Genomic DNA, 25,247 nt, shown 5'->3' with positions numbered 1-25,247 from the left:
TTGTAAAAAGTGACATCAGAAAATCAACACTACATTTTTAAACAGTGTTTGAAGCTAAATGTGACAAAATTTAGGCATGAATTTTTAGCACAAGCTCCTTTACAAACGGCGCTAAATTTTGTAAAAAGTGACATCAGAAAATCAACACTACATTTTTAAACAGTGTTTGAAGCTAAATGTGACAAAATTTAGACATGAATTTTTAGCAGAAGCTAAATGTGACAAAATTGAGGCATGAATTTTTAGCACAAGCTCCTTTACAAACGGCGCCCCGTACTTGATGGTTAAGTCGAATATCATGCATGGTTTTCTAGTTGATTAGTCTTTGGTACATCTTTTATTTCAAGTCTATACGTCATTTTAATACCTATGTCTCCAATTCCTCTATCAATAAAGACCTTATCACAAAAACAAACAAACAAAAAAACAGTCTAAGCAGCCTAACCAACCGTACTTTGTAAAATAAACTGGTCGCTATAAAAACCAATGAGTTACACTGACCTTAGGGCTCATGTTATTAACAAGACAAAAGGCGAGGTGCTTCTGGATGCTCTCCATGCTGTGGCAGTGCTGCCTCCTGGTGGTGCGGAGGTATTTCTGCAGGGCTCGAGCCATGGAGGGAAATATGGCCAGAGCGGCCTCGCGAACATCCATGATATCAGACGGTGTCGCGTTCTCATCCTCTTTCTTCATGCGCCGCACGTGTGTGAAGGCCTCCTCCACCGCCACCACCAGCCTGACACACACACACACACGTAAACAAACAGCAGTTGGTTTCCAACCTGATGCACCTGTTTTTATATAAATCTGAGGGTCAAGAATCACTCATGCAGGAAATGCAGTTCAGTCTCTTAGATATTGTGTAGCATCTTTCTCAATAAGCAGAATCTTTGATACTGCCAACAATTAATTTCAACATAACATAATAAGCACTGTTTTAGTAGTAATTTTCTTCTGAAAATATAGTTAGTGATGCTGTGGCCTCATCAGTTAAGGACTTAGATTCATCCCAACGGAGTAAACCGTAGTAACTTGGGAGTAAAAGAGTCATGACCTTAAAGGATTTGTGAAACACTGGATTTGCAATTTTCTCTGTGTTGCTACATGGCCAATATCCAAGAGCTTATTTGGAACTGTAGGATGTGGTGGAGCTGAGTTAGATGATAACGAGGAATCCAGTTTAGAAAATGTTTTGTTTCAAATGACTAGTCAGGTCAAACTGGAGCAAAAAATATAAGTAGGCCTCTCTGGCATAACAACTTTTACATGAAAGTTACTAATTTAGATCATAGCTGCATGTAAAATAGTCATTAAATTTACATAAGGTGCATGTGTAAAATTTAAATGAATGTGCCTCCTCCTCCGTATCTCCCTCATGTATCCCTGTGAGTGCAGGTTATAACATGCAGGTGTTTTCACTCACCTTGCTCTGCGTTTGCGAACTCTCCTCTCATAGTCGGCCTCTTCGTAGTACAGCTCGTTGTGCGCGTTGTCTTTGCGTTTGGCGGCAGGTGGAGCCATAGACCGCGACTGATTTCCATCACTGGGCTGAGCTGCCGCTGTGCTCCCCGGGGCTGCAAAAGGAGGACGAGGACAAACTGATTAGATCAGTCTACGCAGAAGGAAAGCAGCCCCTGACCCTGCAGCCCCACCGCCACCACCACCACCAGTGATGAATGAGCACGGTGGTGAAAACTCACATCTGAGGAGAACTCAGATCTTATCGCTGGAAATGTAAAACAAGCGAGAATGAACCTATCTGGGCCACAATATGTTCATCTTGACTATGCCTGTTAATCATTGTTACTTATCTGGGGTATTTAGCCTACATTTCTTCACCAGAAACCTTTTTCCTGGGTGTGGCTTGAACTAATCTTTTTCCACATCAAAGGCCAAAAACCATGTTCGATGCATGAGTTTATGAGAAAAAAAGATTGTAAAACTAATGGAGCTTGCTCTCCAGACTTATAATGTGGGGAGTTGCTACATATGTATGAGGATCCGTAGCGTTAGGGTGAGGTAACAGACTTAATGCTTCAGGTCAGGTAAGGATATAAATTATTAATAATCTGATCTGCATTTAGGTGTATTTATGTGTCTTTCTATGCAGGTGAGAAGCTGAGACTAAATGCAGTGATGAAAGATGGATATAAAACATCCTAGATGTTTGTGGCATGAAGCTTTGTAAATATTTTCAATTGAATAAACAAGTAAATACCCGCCTCTTTACCTCCTGGCCTACATATCCTCGCTATAATAAGAGCGGTGACTGCGGATGAATGAATGGGGAAAAAAGAGGCGTGTGTGTGGGGGTTGGCAAGGAAGGAAGGGGGGAAAAAAAAAGACTGAACAGGAGGAGCTGGAGACAGGCTGAGCGGCTGGAAGGAGAGATGTGGGAGAATGTGAGAAATGAGTGTTACGCCGATGAATTATTTAAGGCTTGAAATTCTGCGGGCCCCTGGAGGCCTTTCTGTTGCACCGTGATGGGGAACAGGGATGGGCTGCATGGAATGTGCTATTAGGGCACCACATCCCATACTATAACCCTGCAACAAATCCAGAAAGCCACAGCGTTCTGGAGCCGACGGGGGATTAATGGATGGTGAGCAGAAGATCCTTTTGTCCGCAGGAAAGAGAACAATATGTGGCATTACAGATTATGTGCATCTGGGCGCAGGGAGGCAACGTATAAAGTGCATTATGGCGCTGCAGTTGGAGTGTGCTTAATAGGAGATGCAATAAAATCTTTGCACTGGAAGTGAAGGCTTCAATGTGTGACAACAATGAGCCACACTGTGAAATAAGTCACGTCAGGTGCTAAGCTTTTCTCCAGATGTACAGTATGTTCTGACTTTGCTTCTTTGTAAAAACAATAAACCACAGGTAAGAGCAAGAGGTACATAAGTGGAAGACTTTTATAGCATAGCAGAAAATTACGTGTGTGTGTCTAAGGTGACTAACCGTCTACGTTGTAGACCTTTAACCCAGCCAGGTGTTTGGCAGCTCTGTGTTTGGAGGCGGACAGAAGGGCCGGGTTGTGAAGTGGAAAGTCTCTGTAGTAATACTCCAAAATGGACAAAGCAGCCCTTTGAATGCTGCAAGACAGAAAAGATTAGTAGAGTTTACATTACAGCTGATTTATACAGGATAAGAGTTAATAATAATCACCAACAGTAGCTCTTTGAATCAGTTGCTTTTTTATTTTTATTTTTTAAGAGGATATGTCTTGGTACTCTAATTAAATTGAAAGTGATTTATTACTTTCTTTTTTTTAACCATTATTCATGACCTAAGCTAGTCAGATTATCTATTTTTTTCCTCACACATTCTTCATCCTTGTCAAAGACTGGTCATTTCCGTCACCTGCACCCTGGTACTGTTGGATACTTGGCTGCATTAGGCCAACAGTGGGGGTAACCTTGAACTGAAAACCACAGATAATGGGCTCACAAATTCTCTTTGAAACCCCCTAACCCTTGATTTTTTAAATAACTGCAGTTTTACTTCAAGAGATCAAACGTGGAAACTCAATTAGTTGTCGGAAGTTTTGAATGAAGTGTTTTACTTGAGTTTGTTTCTCATTTCCTGTGTACCGTTTCTTCTATGACCCTTCAAGTTTATATCACACAAATCTTACATAAATGCCAATCTTCTGGTCATATTGTATTAATGCCAAAAAGGAGACAAAGCAAGACATTCACAAAACGAGCACCATGTCCAGCACTTTCTCATCCCTCCCCCAAACTCTCAGAATATCTTCCAGACTGAGGAGACTCCTGAGTAACTCGATTACTGCCTGTGCCAATCTTCCCTGTGGACATGAGCCTCCAATTACACACGTACTTCAGCGAGGAGACTATGGCAGAAAGCCTGTGTGTGTGTTCAGTGTGTAGCAAAAAGGTCAAATTCACATGCGAGATTGCTGAGGGGTTCTACTTTAGTGTGGGAAGGATTTCAGCATTTCTGCTCGCGCACCTGAGCTGTCCTACGTTGTAGTGACGCGTCTCTCCGTCCGTGGAGCGGATCACACACACGCTGTAGCAGGGCCGCAGGTGGCGCAGCTCCAGCAGCACCACCGCCAGGTAGTGAACAAACAGCTGGGAGTCCACCAGGGACACAGCAAACTGGACGATACCGTGGTAATCCTCGTCCTGGTTACACCACACAAAAAGTCCCAAACATTTGGGATGTGTCATTTTGCTGCCTAAAAACGGATTTATTTAACATTAAGTAGGTGATGTTTTTATTATGATATATCTGTGTATGAACACATTCAACACAAAGTCAGTTACTGTTTTGTGGACTACAATTTTGATGCTGAATAAAGAATGTAACATCACTACTTTGAATTTCTGCAGCCAGAAAATTAAAAAAAAAACTAAAAGCAAGGAATGGATCTGTTTTAGAACCTGGGCACAAGTTGAATTAGATAAATATTCTGTGTCTCAAAACTTGCTGTAAACTGGCATAAGCAATTAAATATACTTAAAAGAGTATTTCTTACTTTTGTTGCCTAAGGAAAATAAGAATATTAGCTTTTAATTTGAAAAAAAGAAAACAGATAATGTGTTAAAGTATGCAGCAAAGAATATTACTTTGACATAAAAAAACTACAGCTGTTTCTTGGTTGGGCTGTGTTATTTAATTTGATTTAAACTTTATTCAATGAAATTATCACTGAGAGGAAAAAAGTACAGATGGATTAAGATACAAACATCATGCCATGGAAAACCAGGTATGTTGTGAAAGAAAACAACCTTTCTTCAAAATTCCTGATAAAAACAAATATGTGTGAGTTTCTCATGTAAACCAGCTGTATTTGTTCTCTGTATTTTTTTTCATTTGAAAAATAAAAAAAATATCTATCTTTGCTGATCATGAAAGCCATAAACAAAATAATTCAAATTCTCCAAGGGCATTCTCACAAACCCACCTGTGCATCGAGGATCCTGACCCCATAGAAAAGCCAGTAAGACATGGTGAGCAGGAGTGTAAGCGTGGTGAGGAAGGCACGATACACACACACCCTAGGCAGGCAGGCCCGCCCCGGCCTCAGAAACAAGGCCCAAATAGCAACGAGGAGCATGAGGATCTTGAAGGAGATGGAGAGGAAGAGCCCCTCGCAGGCTGCGCCACAAGCCTGTAGTCTGTCGGGCCACATCACTGCTGGAAGAAGCAGGAAGACCAGGGGGGTGGCCAGAACCAGCAGCCCCACGCATGAACCCACAGCCAGGGGAAGGTAGCGGCGGAAACCCTGGGTCCGATCCTGGAGCTCCTTCCCAAGGCCAACCACCTCCTCCTGGGAAATACTGAGCTCTGAAGTCCCTGTCACCGCTGTGGTGGTTTCTCCCCAGTTATCATCCTGAAAGGAGAAAACAGAAAGAAAAAGAGGGAGATTCAAGCCATTGCTCTACATTTAAAAATGTCAGAATGTCAGCTGGTCCTTAATGAACCAATTCAACCTTCAACCTCTGACTTAAATGCAGTACATGCAGGTTCGAACCCAGGTGAGCTGCTGCTAGAAGGTTGAATTGGCTCTGTGAAAAGGTAAAATTGGTAGCAGCTACACCAAAAAGGAAAAAAAAAGATGAAAGCGGCTGACCATGATGCAACTGCTTGCCTATAATTTTAGAAAGTGGCACTCTTAAACATTTAAATAACTGTAAAAAGCTTCTGTTGCATCAGGAAAGTGGAGGATATCCATTAGGCTAAAACAAGACCAAACCCGTTTCCTGACAAAATGAGACACGTCTGTTGGAAACTGAGAAAAATAACATCTTTTAATTTACTTACACTCTTTTTAGCCATCAATCCACAATAGATTTCATGCACTCTGCACTCGGCACATCCTATTTTGAGATGTCTGATTTTCTTTGGTCTTGCCTCATTACGGTAAGCCTGAAGTAATGCAGGATGACAGCAGTGGATGGGTACTAAGGCTCAAGCAGCGAGAAAGATGTGCACTGCAGCATGAAGCACACACACATACACACTCACAGATTGGATCAAAAGAACAAAAGCTGTAGCTTTCATGCCTATCGTTATAATTTATCGTAATGCTTTTCATCCAAACAGTCATTATGAGCATAAATATTTCCAACAAAGAAGTACGGGCAGAATAAATTAATAAGAAGTCTACTCCGAGTAGGCATTTGTCTTTTTTTGTTTGCCTGTCATTAAGTTAGACAACTAATTAGCCATTCATTGTCCCCATGAGTGTCAATGCGTTGCGCCAACTACAACCAATCACTTCTGGAGCAGCTGCAGAGAGACGGATGGAGGCTGGAAAAATGACAAGCTGTGCAGAAATGCCTTCCTTGTCTTCCCACATGCATATGCCCACACACATACACCTAAGAACATCAGAAACACTTAGAGCCTCCAGCCTGCTGTGAAGCTGCTGCAAAACCAGACAACAGACCATCACATTAGTGCTCACTTGTCTGGATTGCGTGTGCAGAAATACACACTGGGCCATCCCTGGCTATTAAGATGTTAAAATAAACATGTACAGGTGTAGCGAGGTTTGGTGTTATTTTGGGAAGATAACATTTCAAGTCAGCACTGCAGGAAAATACTAAATGCACACAGATCCTAGCCTCCATTGCAGTTAACAGCCAATTAACTCAGCCTTGCTGGAGGAGGGGGATGCCAACGGGAGCCAGAAGATAAATGAGCATTAAAAAAAAAAGGAGGAAGGAAAGTCAGAGAGGGGGGAGGCTGTGGTTAAAGTGCAATATGGCAGCAGAAGAGAAGAGAAAAGGGAGGTTGAGGAGGTGTGGAGGTCAGAAGGATTTTATCCTGTATGTGTCAAAGAAATGAAACCAGAGGTCAGCTGGGTACATGCGACATCAGCTCCCTTTATTTGCTCATTTAATTTCAGGTCTTACCTCTTCTTTTTTTACAAGATCACAATTTCATGAAAAGACCAGTAAATAAATGGCATCATTTCACACTTCATTGTAAGATCAAAAGAAAACAAAACAAAAAAACAATATAATGTGATCTGAGCATAAATATGGAATAGTTTTGTTTTTAATTACCTAAATGTCTCTTGATACTTTTTTCTATTGATAATAAGCTAATATTTTATGCTGCCAGGATAATTTCAGCTTTGTTTGAAGTGTCTTTTCAAACTTAAACACACGAAACCTGATAATTTAGCATGCATTAGGCATGAATTTAAAATTCTGCCAAACCATCCCAGAGCCAAGATTTCTGTGCAAACAACAGTATTAATGGCTCATTTAGTGTTGAAGGAAAAGAGGAATTCACCAATCAGTCTGTTAAAGCCAGACACAAAGTCTGAGTGGGTTCATTTTAAGGCCTAATCAGTAAAAAAAAAGAAGCTCTTTTAATACAGCAAACTTAACAGAAATGGAAACTGGTGAAGACAGAATAAAACGCAGAACAATGTAATTGTTGCCAGTTTTCTCAGATCTGGCAGAGGCTGAATATGGGCTACAACTCGGTCTGTTTCACCATTAAACAAATCACAGCTCAATGCAAATACCCTGCCAAGAGCAAAATACTATGGCTCAGCCTCACTGATATTTACAGGCCGATCTGTGTGTGTGTTGGAGCTGGTGTAGTAGTGTGTGTGCCAGTGTGTGTGGGAGTTACTATAAATTATAGGAACTGTGAGACAGAACTGTTTATTACTCCTGGAAGGCTTCCTTTACATTTATAATTTTCTCTTACTGTGGGGGAGTGTTTTGACATTAGATAACAAGCTGCTCATATGTAAAAAAATGTAAATAACAATATATGTACATCTATTCAGAGAAATATGGGGTTCTTTGTGGAAGGAAAGGTTATGAACAAGTAATATCTGTTGCAGATAGCTCTTTTAGCCTTAGTTTGGACAAATAGAGTTTAAAGCCTTGTCCGCCTAGTGATATTTTTATTTGTCATTTTTCAAAATACTGATTGCAAACACGGCATCATTCCTTGAAATGTTCTCATGGACACAAAAGCACCAAAAATGACCCAAATGCTGTAGTAGCTATGCCAGGCCTGTGTGTGGCGCTGTAATGCTGCCAAAATAAACACACCAAAAACAGGAAACAAGGTGTGGAGCATGCACATAAAGCTGACATGCTGGGTATGAAACATAAACGCAAGAAGAAGACGACGACGCCCTCGGGTCATAGGTTAGATTAGAGGTGGGTTGATGACATCATCATTATCAAAAGGTTGTGTTTTGGCCGTATACACAAAAACGCCAATGGGGCGTTTTAAAATTTGTTTACACTGATAATTGGTTTTTGAAATGAACTGTTTTGGAGCTTCTTAAACATTGTTTACATGTAGATGCAATGTTGAACCATAAAAACCTTTTGTATATTCATAAAAAAGTTCCTGTTTGGACGAACCCTAACTATTGATGTGAAGTATTCCTTCAAAGAATCAAGCACCTATTGAGCAATAGAGGCAATTCAGTCGTAGCTCTTGTTTAGCTCTTAATAGCTGCAGATAAATTTAGAGCCAGCAGCTTGATCCTTATAATGTTTATGTAACACACAAACAATGGAAAATATTTAAAACACACAACCCAAGTCTGTAAAGCATGCTAAAATGACAGAGAACACACTCCCCTTGTTTCCACCCATGTTTCAGTCTGCAATGTGGTTTTGACATCAAACATCAGTGTCAAAAACACAATTACCTTGTTAGGCTGGGAGTTGAAAATAGAGATATAGTGGTTATTTGAGAATATATTTTCATATTGTACCGGTAGGTAGGGTAGTTGAAAAAATATTTAATTTTATTTAATGCCACTGAAACATGAAACTATGGAGACTGTGAGCAGACAATAAGACATCACAAAGAACAAAATTGACTTTATTTTTTAAACACTGAGAATTGGTCGGTATGGTATACAAATAATTCTCATAACTCATTTTTCTTGTGGACCATAGTAAATTTAATCTGTCTACTCAAAGTCTAAAATTAGATTACACGTCTGGAAAACTTTCACTTTGACACCAAATCATAGCCTAGATGTCTGCGGACGGTTTGGATGTTGTTTTAGCATCTTTTTTAACCCCAAAATACGCACTGGCTAGTTAAGTGTTTAAACACGAGTAACATATGGTTTGGTGTTGCTTGAGCTAACACTGTGAAAACTGAAGCTGCTCCCTTCTGGCACAAAGTCTCTCACAAAGCAGCATGGACAGTCTCAGTAACAGACTCTCTATGACTCTCACACACACACACACACACACACACACACACACACACACACACACACACACACACACACACACACACACACACACACACACACACAGTTTGCATCAGACAGGTAATACTAATAGGGAATTAGGCTGTCTAATATGAACACCAATTAAGCTGCAAAGCACACAACATTGCATTCAGTTTNACACACACACACACACACACACACACACACACACACACACACCAGCTCCACTCTAAGACCATATCCTTATGTCATGCATGTAAACACACAGGATTATTCATATCACTTTTCCCAAAGTGGCTTTTGGCAGGAAACTCGGGCTAATCTCAGTCTCCGAGCACGTCTCTCTGCACTGGAGACCAGTTTGTGTTACATTAGCTCTGCCAGCCACTGTAAGCTGCTCCAGACTCCAGTAACGGTGGACTTTGGGTGACGGGGGACAGAGAAGTCAATGACAGCGGACACAGCGCATTTTTTGTGGCGAGCACATGCTGTAAACGGCAGATCATCTTACGCTGCAGACAAAGGATCACAAGCCACAAGCAGACAATCACATGCCAGTGGGGAATGTGCGGAATGCTACTTTCCCGCCAGAAGGCGGTGAAACAGATGAGAGATGGCAAAATAAGTCAGAAAATGTCAGAAAACGTGGGCATCAGTTTCCCACACGGAAAATCAAAAAGGTTTTCTATCTTGGGAAATGCAATATGAACGCTGCTTGTGAAATACAAATAAACAACCTTTTCACCATTTTCAACATTCAAAAACCTTTTTCAGCTTCATCAGCGACACCATGAAGGCTGCCCCAGGCAACGTTCCCAATACAGACATATACCTTGAAGTTAGAACAGAAAAGACTGACTCTTCTTTTCTATTCACCCCCTTCTCTTCCTCTTTCTGCTGCTCCTTTAGCATCAGCGCACAGCAGTCAGCCAATTTGGGGAAACACCTTTAAACTAACACGTAAAAACAACAAACTGTCTGCCAATGTCACAGTGATAATAAAGCCAAAGGAAGTCGGTTTCTGGGAGCCGAGCGAGGCGAACTGTTTCCGGGTTTTGTGCTATGCTACACCAACAAAAAGCAAACAAAGGGGAAAGAAACTTCTCTTATAAAGCTCTGACAGAAATAAGATGATTATGAAACAATTTCTTCACACCTTGAAAACCTGAAGCACTGACTTGATTAAACATCTACTGTGTATTTCAGCTGCAGCATCAGATACTTATCTTCTCCTGACTTATTTGATTTTGTGTCGTCGTTGTTTTTTCACGAGGCAGCTGTGGGCGAGCAGGAGTTTATAAGGTCAGGTGACAAAGTTCATACAAGGATTACCGGATTTATTCGAAACTAATGTGATTACTGCAGGGACAATTTCAGATCGTACAAAAATATCCCCCGTGTTTCCATAGCACCCAAGCTTTGTTAGTTTAAAGTTTCAGGCTGCTCCGGTCTTTAACCAATGTGTAATAATATTATTAAATACCTGAGCCTCTTCTCCGGGATCTGCTGCTGGTGTGGGTTCTCCAGGCAGCGGCTCGTCGTTGTGAACTGGGGAGTCCTGGGACGGCGTGTCGGGGGGGTTGATGACCACGGATCTCTCAGAGCGACTGCTGTCTTTGCTGCTGCTGGCTTTGTGTCGTTCGCGGCTTCGATCTCTGGATAACAAGGAAACAAACAAACACATGCAATGAGGAATACTAGCATACAATTAAAAATGACAAAATGTACATTAAAATATAGGAACACTGTTAGATATTCTGGACATGATTTTTACAATTAAACAAACTATGCAAGTGTACGACCATGTGACCCATTTCAATCTTTTCTCAGAGACAATTTTTTTTTTTGCTACATTCTGTTTGTTTTTTTTTTGTTTGTTTGTATCAGGTTGGGACTCCATGTTTTTTTGTTGAAACCAAAAAATAAAAACCAAATACTTGATTTTAGGAAAACATGAATATTAAAGGACCCTACAACAGTGAATGTTATGTAATTAAATATTTGAGGATTTTAACATATTTAAAAAAAGAAATCAAGATATTGAAAGATGTCACCTTAATCTGAAGATCTTGTGCTGGTAGTGGTTATTATTTCCTGCCATCTTACAGATAATTTCATGAATTAAAAACAAACAAAAAAACCAAAACAGAAACGAAACCAATGTCGAGATTTTTCAACAATACAAACAACAGCTGCAAAAATGATCTGAGAAATGGACACAGGAGACAATCCCAGGCCTCGCGATGATCAGGTCGAGGATAAAACGAATCTGTCATTTCTAACGTCGGCTGAGTGGATCCATAAAATAGGTTAGAAGCGCTCAGCTGTGACGACCCTAATCCACAATCTCTGCCCATCTCAATCTCCTGAGCTGTCTCTCTTTTACTCTCTCATCTCATTCATTTGGCCACAACGAACATTCACTTAAAGATACCCCCCACCCCCCAAATGATTAAAAATAGCATGGCAAGAGCTGTGATATTTGGCACTGTTACTTAACAAATTTGACATTATTTATGGTAAAAAATAGAAATAAAAAAGGCAGAGGAGAAGCTGCCAGTCAGATGGAGACAGGAAACATACCCATGTCGGTTTGATCTCCCAGAGCGACTGGAGTAGCCAGAGTGGGTCGACTCCGTGTCCATTCCAACCGAGCTCAGATTTGGTGATTTGGGCGGGTGGGGGGGTGGGGGGTGAAGATGATGAGGAGGGGCTCGTCGCGTGGCAGAGGGAGGAAGTTGGCAGCGTGGCTCAGGAGGAAGAAGGGGTTGCTATGGCGACAGACCTCAGGAATCCACAGTGACTGACAGCTATCCCAGACAGCTGCTTGGAATACCACATGAACCTGAGAGACAAACGGAGAGCAGTCTGAGGGGCGGAACCACAGTGACGTTTAACAGATGAAGAGAAGACATTTCTGCTCAGATTCTTATTACTGTGCTGACATGTACAGCATATTGTGTGTTTCTGTTATTCCTGTCCAGCATTGTGCTTCTCCTGTCTCCTGATTACAGGATGTGATTTTGAGTCATAATAACCAGGGTCTAATCTGATTATGTTTGCATTGTGTAACTGCTTTATGTTTATGGGTTATTTGTAAAAGTAGTTATTGGTACAGCACAAAGTCTAAAACAAATTTCCCAAGGGGACAATAAATGGTGCCACTTTATAATAGGGGAATGACTAATAAAGAAGTTATTAATAAGGCTGTGAACACTTAATAAACAATCAATAATAACTTACAGTACATTAGATAGAAAAGAGAAATAATGGCTCATTTCTTTCTTATCTGAACGGTTTACCTGCACTGTTCATGATTTAGATCTTAAATATGAAACATTTGTCAGTAAGTTACCTGCATGTGAGCACTATGAGAATTTGTAGAGAGTTTATTTTAAGTTATTTAGTTAAAAAACAAACCAACCCAAAACCTTCATTTACAAAATTACAAAACTAGAGCTTCCCAAATAGTGAGAATGCTTTAGTATTTTATAATTGCTCTATAAAGTGTTTACAAACTTATGAATAATCTATTTATAAACTTTTATTAAAATGTATTGTACTGTATTGTATGATACTATATTGTATGATATTATATCATATTGTATAATAAACATGTTTAAATGTTGTTGTTTTTTTAATTCAGCTTAGAATAACTTTTGATAAAATATTTGTTAGGAAACAGTAAAAAATACACCTAACTTTAAAACATGGTCCAAGACAAAGTCACAGTTTTTACAGTTAAATTGTTTTATGGCTCCTTAATTATTGCTCTCACCTTGTTTTATTTCAAATTGCTTAAATGCTGTTTAGTGCATCGGCAAATGAAACAGAAATAAGACTTATATTGTAAAATTTGGTGAGTTTTTGAAGGAAAACTTATTATTTTTGCACATTCAGTGCATCTGGCATTAAGTGATGCCAATAATAGTTAAGGAAACAATATTTAAAGGTAATATTTAAAACCACATCATCTACATTAATAAGTAGCCATTGCTGTAACTAAAATGAATTGAATTTTGTTTTATTTTGATTTAATTAGATTTCCTTAGTTTTTTTCTTGCAAAGATAAATTTTAATTATTTTTGATAAGCATCTTTTCACACAAGCAGGGATAGAAATCTAGGAAATTATTCTGCAGGTCTTTATTTAACTATTCATTGTAGGCTTTAAGGATTGAACTGACAAAAATATTGATTCAAAAAGCATCTCTATTAGCTGATAAAACATACAGTGTGTAATTTGTCTGGCAAATCCCTCCTGACTGATAAAAAAGATAAAGAATAAAGAATATTTCTAAATAATCCAAAAAAACAAAAAAAACAAAAACACCAATCCTTGATCCTTCTGGCCAAATAAAATCTAAGCTATTATGTGCTAAATAAAATATTTATGCACATATTTCTGGAAAGGATTTACGACCACTTCTCCATCATGTCAATTAGACGTGGGACTGCATCTGCTGCACACGCCTGGGCTTTAATGAATGCTGTGTGATACATCCAGGAGGCTGCCTCGGTGCTTCACCGTCCATGACCGTTCATTTAGACCTGCCTGTCTCCCAGCGGTTGTCCTGACAACCGGATGCCAATGACCGTCCCCAGCATCAGCTCATTTTATTAACTGGAATTATTCTGCCCATCATTTGCAGGCTATTTGTTGTCTCGCCGGCCAATGATGCATGCAAACTCCAAATTAGCACATACAGCGTGTTTGGCTGGGAATGTCATGTCTGGCATGTGTTAATCTAAGCTTTTTGTTCTCCTCAACAACCTATCATGAAAAACACTCTTGATTTTATAAAATTATCAATAGAAATTGCCCTGCAATGCATATGATTCACCCTAAATGGTTTGCTGTGAAGTGCATTATTTGTTTTGTCCTTACTTGTGCTACAGAAAGCAGGCGCATATGAGGCAGAGCTGCACATAACTTTAATAAATAATGTGGTTCAACATGTCAATCATAGAGCCAAATGATGGGGCAGCATCCCATCTTTTACAATGCATCGCATCTCCAGCACACATCTGGAGCGTTCGCTGTTGCCCCGGCAACACTTGGGGCAGAAGGCCCCATTTAGGGGCAACAATCAATCACCCCTGCCGAGAGAAAATTTATGTGATACACTTGTGTGTGTGTGCGCGCGTGCAGGAGAGAATTAAGGTGGGGGGGTGGCTGAGCGAGAGGACCCAAACAGCAAACAATGGTCTTTCATCCCATCTAGAACCCATATGGTTAAATGAATAAGCCTGAAAATTTGAACGAAGGCTGTTACCCCCCGCCGCCTCCTCGTGCGCTGATCTGTGAGCTCATGGCCGTCAGGATGTGGGCCAGGAGGATACTACTGAAGAGCCGCTCATGCACAAGATGAGGAGGAGGCATGTGAACCAGGCCATGTGGAAAATCGCCGCCACAGGCAAAGAAAAACTATCAATTACAATCCAAGAATAACTATAAGGCATGTAAAAAAATAAAGCATAAAGATGCATGTGTGTCTGCTTGTTTACTCCAAGTCTTCCTCATACGTTAAACCAGTGATCTATGACTGCATTGTGTGTAGGAGATATATTCTCCTTAGTGAGGTGCAGTTGCATCGCTGCGCATCATTCTGCACGGGTGCCCCGAGCGACCCACGGGGGCAGAAAGTGACACTAATGTAAAACAAACATTCATTAATGTGTTTGTCTAGCGGACAGAGCCTGGTGCACAGCAGCAGCTAGTAGAACCACACGCGTGCAGGCCGAAAGGTGCACGCAGATTTGGTGCGGCAGGCTCATTTTCGACTTATTATTCCAAATGAACCAAAAAGACAACTTCAGTCCTGCAACAACAACAAAAAAAAGGTGTGCTAGTTCAACAGCAGAGCTGTAATCTTTAGGTGAAACTGTTGTTACCGGACGTGCATTTGAGCATTGATGAGCACAGATAAAAGAAGCTGATATTTCATCACAGCACCTAATGTGGTCTTGGCGCATATCAGTCTCACAGCTCAGCTAAAGCACATCCTGAAGCCTGGTTACCATGGCATCCGTGCCCCCACCCCACACCCATTAGCCATTGTGCCTACCTTCCTGGCTTCGCCCTGCTCTGGTGGTATTACGCCATAATCTGCCCGATGCAGCGGCGCTCTGTTTCATGGTATCAGAGCAGGGAGAAAAACATACAACTCTAATCTAGAACTACTCTATACTACAGCTTCAATCAAGCCTAATGTAACCTAAAATCATAAAGAAAGGCCTCAATCAGATTGTGTGAAGTTGGGTTTCGTAGAAAGGTTATGAACAACTATATGTTTACCTGTTGTAGAGAGCTCCTTGAATGACCTCAATTTGGAGAAATATGAGTTTGATTTTGCCCAGATCGACGAGCTAACGGCTAGCTCAAATGCAGCCACGACCAAAGTGGATTGTTGCCATTTTAAAACAACTCTAATTTTAAAGGTTTCTCGGAGGTTCATGCAAACAGTCTTATACACTGTCGTCAGACTCACATTAAACAGTTATTTACACAGACTTATATGATTGTTAGTGAGTCTGGAGAAGTCTGGGGAACTTCCAACAGGAATATCATTAACATTCCTGTTAATATACCCAGTAAATGAGGACCGACAGCAGCGTTAAAGCTCATAAGATGATATTTGCATGAACCACTATGATATTTTGGAAATATAAGATGGTCTCAGCTGTCGTTCAGAATAAAACTCTCTCCAAATTTACGCTGTCTAAAGAGCTATCTACAACAGATGAGATGTTTATTGTTCATAAATTTTCCTCAGAATCCCATTTCAAAAGATCTGAAGCATCCCCCTAATGGCTGCTGCTACTTTTTCTACAAAGCAAATATAAACGACACATTTCCGAATCCAAACTACCTATTTGATTTTACTTTAGCTTTGTGACAACTAGTATAAATGAATGAATATGAGCAAGAAGTAACATGCACACTTGTTAATATCTTTTTGCAATGCTGACAGTGCATGTGTGTCAGTGTTATTTATTGTGAATACAGTCTCTAATCTCTGTGGACTTCAGATAACCCAGAGAAACAGCTGCTCATTACCACATTAGCAGATTAGAATACCACTGCATTTAAATCACACGTACTAAGCTGTTTCGATTTAGCAAGTGCTGTTTTTTTTTCTGTCTATACTTCTTCCACTCTCTGTCCAGAAACATTTGTGCAAGGAACAAGCCCTTGGCCTCTGACTGACTCTTATCCCACTTTGTTAATTCACACCCTCACACAGAGAGAGAGGGAGAGAGAGAGAAAAGAAAGGGAGAAAGTTAAGACCTGACACAGGTCTCTGGAATGCAAACTTCAACCTCCTCTGATCCGTTCATGTGGAACTAAATAAAAGTACAGCAGAAAAGGAGGGGAGGTATAAGTGGGAGGGTTGTAGAGGAGATAACTCTGAACAGTCCAACTCTAAGTGCCTTTACATGTCCGCATACTGTAAAGTAGCATGCATTACACCATCCAAACTTTCCTCTTTAGCCTAAAGGCAGGGCCACTTCTTGTTACACTTCTTACATCTTGTCCAGCCAGTCAGAAAGCCCAGTTTTAAAGAGAACAATGGCAAGCGGACTCCCACACTGCTTTCTTTTTGATCCCTCCTGGCATGAACTGATATCTTCCACGAGATGACTCATCTTATCAAGAGTTTCCCAGTGTCCTGACTCCCCTCTCAGCACGGAAATCTATCAGCGGCGCTCAATAAGAAGTAATGGACTGCACAGCCTCTGTGTGCAGCATCAGAGGCGGAGGAGGCACATTTTAGTCACAGTAATACCTCATCCAGCTGTGCAGCCCTGCAGACAGCTGCTGCTGATCCCTACCGAGGCTCCAAAACAGCCTTTATTTGATCTGAGCCGGAGGATGTTACGGATCTGTCTCGCCCTCACTCCACACCGGTCATAAATGGTGCACAATGAGCCCATTCCGTTGTCGACTGTGCGTATTTGTTCCCGTTTAGGAGGTGGGAAGGTGAAAAGACAAAAGGTTACTGCTAAAAATTAATGCAAATATAAAACACTGACTGAAAGAAAAATCATTTTTATTATCCACGACGCCACAGTGGCGGTGAACTTCCCCAGTAATTCCTAAGAGGTCGTGTTTCTCAGGCTTATATATTTATTTAATAAATAATTTTTTTTTTTAAAGGATGATTCTGCGTTCCGGGTTTGCCTCCGTCTCCTCAAGTCATGACAAATTTTTTTTTTTTTTTTTAGCCAAAGACAGCCTCCACCCGGTCCCGGTGTCCTAAAACACAAGCTGGCGACAGAGATAAATGCACCCACCTTTGACTCAGAGGTGTCTCATGTTCCTTGAAAAGACGCCTGGTTGTCAGTGTTTCTTGCTCGAGCCGAGAGGCAGCTCCGTCCCTCATTCGAGTCCGTCCATTGTGGTTCAGGAGCGGAGAGGCAGGATGGATGAAGCCCAGTGCTCCGCAGCCTGGCTGCTGTTTTACTGTCAGCCACCAGAGGGCGCCCTCGTCTCTTACTCATGTGTGAGCTGAATCCATGACTCACAGTAAATGTGTGTTTCTCACACCAAAAGCTTCAAAAGCAAATTCAACTTGTTTTGTTAAATTACTTTTATGTTTACTGAACATAATGTTGCAGCTGTAATGCGGGGGGGTGTTTACAAACGGGCCGAATTTATAAACTTGGGCTTCGCCAAGGGCCCGTCTTAATCAAAATTAAAGGGTTTCAAAACAAAACGCTGGGAGTACTGAGTACCATCTAAAATTGTTTTTTAAATAGTCTTACCTGTAAGGTGAAGGAATAATAAAAAAAATAGGCAGGAACAAAAACGGGACTTGTGACCACGATAATCAGAAAATATGTGTATTTCAAATAACCTAAAAAGAGTATAAAGTCATTTGGGATTTAAAGATTCTTAAAATAAAAGTCATGTACACGACAATTGTCAGAGTGATTCTGTGTTTTGATAAAACAACAGACATGAAAATTAAATATCTTGTAATTTTACTTAACACCACCAGAGGGCAATGTTGCTCCTTCCAAAAACACCAGACTCACTCAGTAAAAACCCTTTTTTTGTGGCCATTTTAATTGACGAAAATTAAAATAAATCAGCTAAACACATAAATAAATAAACATATTTAACACCATCTCTCTATAAGCTTTATTAAGTTCATTGCCCTATTTTTCTTTAAGTCTTGCCCAACACTGAGCCCTGTCCTCCCCACATCCACAGACTGTACATGCTGTGTAAACCAGTGTGTGGTGCATACATACGCTGCAGTTTGCAGACAAAAGGCCGTCACTGTTGCTGCTGGAATGGACAGGAACAATACCTGAAGCCCCCTGGGTTACATTACACCAGAGAGTCACATAAAGAGAAGACAGTGGAAATGCAGGCAGAAGGAGAGGAAAAGATCATGAACATGTCAGATAAACGAACACCGGTCACAGAATTTTACAGCCTCAGATATTAAAGGTTTATTTGATTACATAGGTTCTCATCTGAATAAACAAAATGTCTGAAATGTTCAACTTTAAAGACTCACAAGCTATTCAGAAAAATTAAAGAGAATTTTTGTTACATGTTGCTTTGATATCTGCAAAGTGAACCTTAAAACTGTCCATAAAATATTATTGTGACTTTAAAGTGACAGTTCAGATCTTTTGAAGAGAGGTTCTGTGGACTGATGTGAACAATTAACATCTTACCTGTTGTGGATAGCTCCTTTAACTACCTCACTTTGGAGAAATAGCTCATCAGTCCAGTCAGATTTAAACTGACATAACAAACAGCGAGTGCAGGATTTCAGTCTTGAATATAATCTTGAATTAGGTCACGTTGAAGGTCACGACCCGGACTGCTCCCTGGAGGCATGCGCAGTTCCATACCTGGCGGTGGTGCACCTCCTGTACCTCCTCTCCTCCCAGGAGCGCGCTCTGTCCTCTCTGATGCACACAAGCTCAGTCGCCATAAATCCACAAGGAGTAGTCTCTGTGTCCTTCTGTCCCCCGAGGTGGACAGATTCCTGTCAGTGGGAGCAAAGTTGCAAATAAGCTACTTTTGTTTCAGGATCAACAACAAAGAAATGATTGTTTTATAAGTGCAAGTTTGAGTTTATTTGTTGATTTTAAATCTCCCCAATGATAAAATTTAAGTTCTGTGCGTCTAATGGATAGATTTGTTTCTTAAATAGTAACTATTATAAACCTGTGGCGCTGCCTGGTGGTGATATACAACATTACAACAGAAACCAACGCTATCCGAGGTGCTGAAAGAAAAACAACAATATAGAAACAAAGCAAATTAAAGACCTAACATTCATTGAAGGAATGCATATCACCAGCCATCTTTCATGGCAGAGTTATAGGATAATCTTTTTAAATGCCTTGGAACAAAGTCAAATCCTGTGCTACTACAATTTGAATTCAAAACAAGGGTTTAAATAAAAGATCAAACTCGAGAAACAATCTAAAAGTCTAAAATTAAAGTTTAAAACAAAAGTCAGACAACCGTATTCCATATGAGTGAATTTATAACAGTGTGACTCTCCACCACACTGGTGAACTCTGAGTCTCTTTACTATCAATGAAAGCTTTATCTAAATTAAATTAGAGAATGGATGCTGCATTCTGTTTAAAAAGCCATATTATGAACAGTTCAGACTAAAATATATTTAACAAACTAAAAAATAGAGCAATACAATGTAAAATGCTAGTAATATTGTCTAATTTTCTTGCAACTTCATTGAGAGGAAACAGCATTTCTCTCCATGCCTGTCAGAAGTTTATTTTTATAAAGCAGATTCTAGGGAAGGCCTTGATTAATTGGCTCTATAATGATCTTTTTTATTTTTATTTGCAATGCCAACACTGAGGTCAAAACACATTAAGTCCTGGTTTAATTTTAGTGAAAAATATATAGAGCTCTTAAAAAAAACCTAACAACTTTCTGCACATTGAATCTCCAATTTTCTTGTATTTTCTCCTAGGTTTCCATCCTCCTTTTCCAGCAGGTTCTTCAGAATTGAACTCATCATCTGTTTCAGTCCAGACTCCATCTGTTTGAAAGGATGGAGCCACGAGCCTTATATTTTCAGCTCCTTCTCATCTGTTCCTGTCGTGAATGATCATTTATTAACTTCTCATTCATTTTAGTGTAAATAATGGCTCCTCCTCTTATTTGCTGTACGTTATTTTGGGTTCATTTTTCACCTTCTGGTCCAAAGTGTGTTAAAAAATAAACCAGCTTCATCTTAATCCGATCGCTTCTAATCTCCATCCTCTGCTTCTGATTAACAGCTGCTGTCAGATTTAGAATTCTCCAATATCCGATCAATCAAATGTGTCGCCATGGTAACAGCAGTGGGGACGATGGTTAGAGAAGAACTGCTTTAGTTTGTTTTTTATTTTTCCACAATCAAAGGAAGATTTTTATGGAAGTGCAAATGTATGTATCGTAATGTTGATACAGAGAAAGGATCAGGATTGCAAAAGGCAGACTGAATTTTCCAAAAACTTGATTAATAAAGACAACATCTTCCCAGTAAAATAAAACAATAATGTGAGTACCACCTACTATGTAATAATTTAAAATTTTTCATACAGAAATGTATTTTCGTGATAAAAAATACATGTATTTTGGCTCACATGAGCAACAGTTGTACAATAAATCAATACAAAATGACTTTCTTCATGACGTATTTATTCATCTGGAGTTGTTGAGTAAACATAACTTATTCTTTGAAAGTCCTTTGAGTTATCGACAAGAATAAGTGCCATATAGATAGAGTGCATTTAAAATCTTTCCAAGTTTATAATTTTTATGAGAGAAATTGCATTCCTGAGAAAATAGTGTGAATACTGGGGGCTGAAATTTGCTGAGGAAGCTAAAACTGAGGTGGTATACAAAGCTAAAAGTAGCAAAACAGTAGGGATTTCTTGATCAACGTTTCGGCTCTTACCTTTAACACTTGACTGTGATAAACAAGAGGACCTAATTTAAGTTTGATCACAACTAAACAATAAGGCCGGACTCAAGTTACCTATGGAAGTACAACTTTTGGTTCAGGCTCAGATTAAGAAACGACAGATAAAATAAAATCATTTTACTCCTCCTTGAATTTACTCACCAGGCTGTTTTTGTCCCTGCCAGGCAGAGCTGCAGGATTTACTGGGAGCTGAAGGCCTCCCAGTAAATCCTGCAGCTCTGTTTATCTGACGGTCTTCCTGGTGATTGGATCAGTGACATTAATCTGTTAAAGGTTGCCATCCACTGCAATGATTATGTTTCATCAATAAACAGAAGCATTAATGTGTCACCATCTGGATGACCATCAATCACTGCGGATGGTAACAGGTAGTAATTAAGCCATAAAACGCATCAAATCAGTCTCTTGGCATCAACAATACCTGTGCACTGTTGCCATCTACTGGTAAGAAAAGAGTTTGTTTATGTTTGTCTTCATGACAGGAGTTAAGGCTGAGCATTCAAAGCCTCATGGCTCAGATGGAGGTTCTCTTTTAGTTTTATCAAACTGATATACTCATGTATCAAATGCAAATTCATGAATATAATTTTAGGCTGGAATTGCTCTACTGGCATGTATCTCAAACTTTAAAACAAGTGTTGCAGCATTTTATTTCAAATCAATAAAAGGAGAACTTGGTTTTCAACCACATGATGATGCTATTGCACACTTTTTTTAAGACTTTGATTTAACCATCATTTGTAATACAGATCAGCAATTAGAAGAATTTTACTTTTATTTCTTGTCTCCACAGACAGCGCAGGTGATGTTCACATTAACAAAAGATGGTACAAAATGCAAAAGTATGAAACCATATAAACTGTGCAACATAATCATTCAGGGTGCAAACAGCAATACTGTTCTAGTTCAAATTAACTGAACTAATATTAAACTTGCCACCTGACCTTGGTTTTGTATAAAGTATAACCTTGAAAAATTTTAGTCATTACTAAACTGAGAAGATGCTGCAGTTTCTAAACTAAAAAAAACCCAGTAAAACATGCAGCATGTAAATCTACTACACACTAACGTTCTCATTTTAATGAACAAGCTGAATCTGCAAATGTAGAAAAAGGCATACTATTAACTTTAAATGCCAGCAGTGGATGACAACTTTTATTTTAAGAAATGCATAAAATGAGTGCAAACTTAACAGCTCATACAGGGCTGACAGTGTATTCAAATTAGCAATGGAGCCACAAGAACAATGGAAACTGAAACAATAGGGAAGTTAATTTGCTGACATTTTCTTCACTCTCAGTGTGACAGCACATTTTCCCCCCACAGTTACAAGATTTTTTGTTTTTTTAATTATCAGTCTTGGTAAATGCTTTCTTTGGGTGTTCGTAATTGTGACGCCTGCAAGAACATGACAGAAGACAGGAGACAAAGTATGTTCAGCACTTGTGGTTTATCTTTAAAAGAGCAACAACATTATTTTAAATAAAACAACAGTTTTACAAAGAATAATCCTCATTGGACCATTATCTGGGTCAAAGAGTGTTTAGATTTGTAGATGAGAGATAATCCCAGAGGGCCAGCTGACTGACTGATTGATGAGTTTAATTGCTGATTGACAACACCTGACTGAGCCTAAAGTGAAAGTGTGTATAAAAACAGCATGCTGACAGTCTGCTGCATGCTGAGCATCACTGAACCAGCTTTTTAAGGTTCATCAGGTCTAGTCTGAGTGTTACGTCAAAATGGGTAATGGCTTTCATCCTTTCACTGCGTTTGTGTAATTGTGACACAATTCTGTAAGTGTGATTGTGATTCCTGATCTAATTGATATTTTCTTTTACTCTGCAGTAAAGAAGGTGCTGATCATTTATGCCCACCAGAGCTCTGGGTCATTCAATGCTGCAGCTAAAAATGCTGCTGTGGAGGTTCTGACTGCTCAGGGCTGCACAGTAGAAGTCTCTGACCTGTATGCCATGAATTTTAAAGCCACAGCAACTGCTGAGGATATCAAAGGTATGAAAGTTGGGAACTTGTCTTTTTAGATTCCTTGTGGCTTAAACTTGTCTTTCTCAGGAGACGTGAAGAATGCTGAGAACTTCTGTTACCTGGAGGAGAGCAGGATTGCCTGGGAGGAAGGAAGACTGTCAGATGACATTACTAAAGAGCAAACTAAAATCACTGAGGCAGATCTGCTCATCTTTCAGGTACTAATGGGTTGGCAGAGTATCATGCAAAACAACTGTCTCATCCTGTCATAAACTGAGAATTTGCCTCTTCAGTTCCCCATGTACTGGTTTGGGCTTCCTGCAGTCATGAAGGGTTGGATCGACCGGGTGCTCACACATGGATTTGCCTTTTCCCAGGAGAAGCGTTACAGCCAGGGAGTCTTTAAGGTAAGTATTGACATCAAGAGGCTTGAACCATTAAGACAAAGCTTGTTACATTCTTTCTTCTTCAGGACAAGAAGGCCATGCTGTCTTTCACCACTGGTTCTCTGGAATCCATGTTCAGCCCAACTGGCATTAATGGAGACATGAATGTCACACTGTGGCCTCTGCAGGTACTGTCTGACTTTAAATGGGCCATAAACAAGATATTATTTCACCTTTTACTAAAGGAACTGTTTTTCTTTGCAGAATGGTATCCTGAACTACTGTGGCTTCCAGGTTCTGGCCCCTCAGATCTTCTGGGCTCCAGCTCTTACAGCTGATGAGGACCGTAAATCCATGTTGGAGGCCTGGCGTACACGACTGCAGGGCCTCCTGGAAGAGAAGCCTCTGTCCTTCTTCTCTCTGGACTGCTTTGACGAGAAGGCTTTCCAGCTGAAGCCCGACGTTCATGAGAAACATGCCAGCAAGGAGTTTGGTCTGACAGTGGGCATCCACCTAAACAAGCCTCTGCCCCCCCACAGCCAGATGAAGGCTGGATGCTGAAGATGTAGTGGATGTAACCTGTATCATCAATAAAAGCTGGTTTAGTTTGAGTTCTCTTCAGATTATCAGTAACTAGTGTGCTTAATGCAACTTTTGCACCTAAACTTAATGTTGAAATCATCGACTTCTATTTTGAGGCCAATGGTAGGCAGAACGTGAGGCTTGTTACATGCATCAAGAATTAAGATAACAGTTTTCTGCCAGTAGTCATGCTGGGGAAAAATGAACTGAGTGTGTATGGACTCCCTTAAAATCAAAATTTGCTTTAACATTACTCCTGCAGAAACTTCGCTATCAAACCTAAACCTGTTATTCTTCTCTGCATCTAATGAATCATTCTGAGAAAAACTCTAGTGACCTAAAATGAACCTTTTGCCATCCATCAAACTGTGCATATATTTGACTTTGTTCATGAAAATGAGTCAACCAAAAACCCACTGATGCTGCTTCCCCCTTTAGCATGAAGTGCATGAGCCACAATTTAGTTTAAAAAAACCACATTCACTTTGGCTCCTACACCTCTTGCAATAACCACTCCTCCCCAATCACAAATGGTGTCAAATGCCATATGCAGGGTCTGCCCAGTAACCTTTGAGTAGATGGGACACTTGTGCACTGAAATCTTGTACTTTTGTTTTCCCTCTGCCAAAAGCTTTGTTCATACATGTGCAGGGATTTATGACTATCTCAATCCATTGGATAAAAACAAAAACTGGATTTTTATTCTGTACAGAAGTCAGAAGTCCAGTTTTTGTTTTTAACCTTTTATTTGGATTTACCATGCCCTGGATGACTGAGAATCTATACCAGCTCATTGAATAAACATCTACAATTTGTCTTGGAGTCAACTTAATCTTCAAAATGGCCACAACAACCAATAAACTTTACAAAAAATGACTTTCTTTCATAAAACATTAACCCTTCTGTGGTAACAAAATGTACCAGTTTTGAGAAACTTTACTTAAATGTCCTTAGTCCTCAAAAAGTGTTCTTCACAAGTAAAAAATTAAAAGGAAAAATGCTATTGTTAGACTTTTAAAACAAAAGATTTTAAATTGACATGGTTGACTGTTTTCTAAAAGATGACATTTAAAAGTCATTGACAAACCTTGGCCAAGTTCATGATTGGGCT

General features: G+C 39.9%; 2 protein-coding genes across 2 annotated transcripts in view; one reads left to right on the top strand and one right to left on the bottom strand.

The window, feature by feature from the left end:
• Nucleotides 1-17,652, bottom strand: part of LOC108239791 (vang-like protein 1) — a 20,312-nt gene extending 2,660 nt beyond the window's left edge. The window contains exons 1-8 of the mRNA XM_017422733.3: nucleotides 17,506-17,652; nucleotides 11,792-12,053; nucleotides 10,692-10,863; nucleotides 4,934-5,362; nucleotides 3,976-4,151; nucleotides 2,962-3,095; nucleotides 1,424-1,574; nucleotides 502-736 (exon numbers count right to left, since the gene is read on the bottom strand). Of these exons, the coding sequence (XP_017278222.1) occupies nucleotides 502-736; nucleotides 1,424-1,574; nucleotides 2,962-3,095; nucleotides 3,976-4,151; nucleotides 4,934-5,362; nucleotides 10,692-10,863; nucleotides 11,792-11,853 (1,359 nt within the window). The 5' untranslated portion in view covers nucleotides 11,854-12,053; nucleotides 17,506-17,652. The remainder of the gene's footprint in view (nucleotides 1-501; nucleotides 737-1,423; nucleotides 1,575-2,961; nucleotides 3,096-3,975; nucleotides 4,152-4,933; nucleotides 5,363-10,691; nucleotides 10,864-11,791; nucleotides 12,054-17,505) is intronic.
• Nucleotides 17,653-22,798: 5,146 nt separating this feature from the next.
• LOC108239742 (ribosyldihydronicotinamide dehydrogenase [quinone]-like) lies at nucleotides 22,799-24,169 on the top strand. The gene is made up of 6 exons (XM_017422651.3): nucleotides 22,799-22,928; nucleotides 23,031-23,195; nucleotides 23,256-23,386; nucleotides 23,462-23,575; nucleotides 23,641-23,742; nucleotides 23,819-24,169. The coding sequence occupies exons 1-6, from the start codon at nucleotides 22,925-22,927 to the stop codon at nucleotides 24,113-24,115; spliced, it is 813 nt and encodes a 270-aa protein (XP_017278140.1). The 5' UTR covers nucleotides 22,799-22,924; the 3' UTR covers nucleotides 24,116-24,169.
• The last annotated feature ends 1,078 nt before the right edge of the window (nucleotides 24,170-25,247 follow it).

The sequence above is a fragment of the Kryptolebias marmoratus genome, linkage group LG6, assembly GCF_001649575.2.
Source record: "Kryptolebias marmoratus isolate JLee-2015 linkage group LG6, ASM164957v2, whole genome shotgun sequence".
NCBI classification, from domain to species: domain Eukaryota; kingdom Metazoa; phylum Chordata; class Actinopteri; order Cyprinodontiformes; family Rivulidae; genus Kryptolebias; species Kryptolebias marmoratus.
The sequence above is the reverse complement of the archived record's forward strand: the minus strand, read 5'-3'. Positions and strand labels throughout refer to the sequence as shown.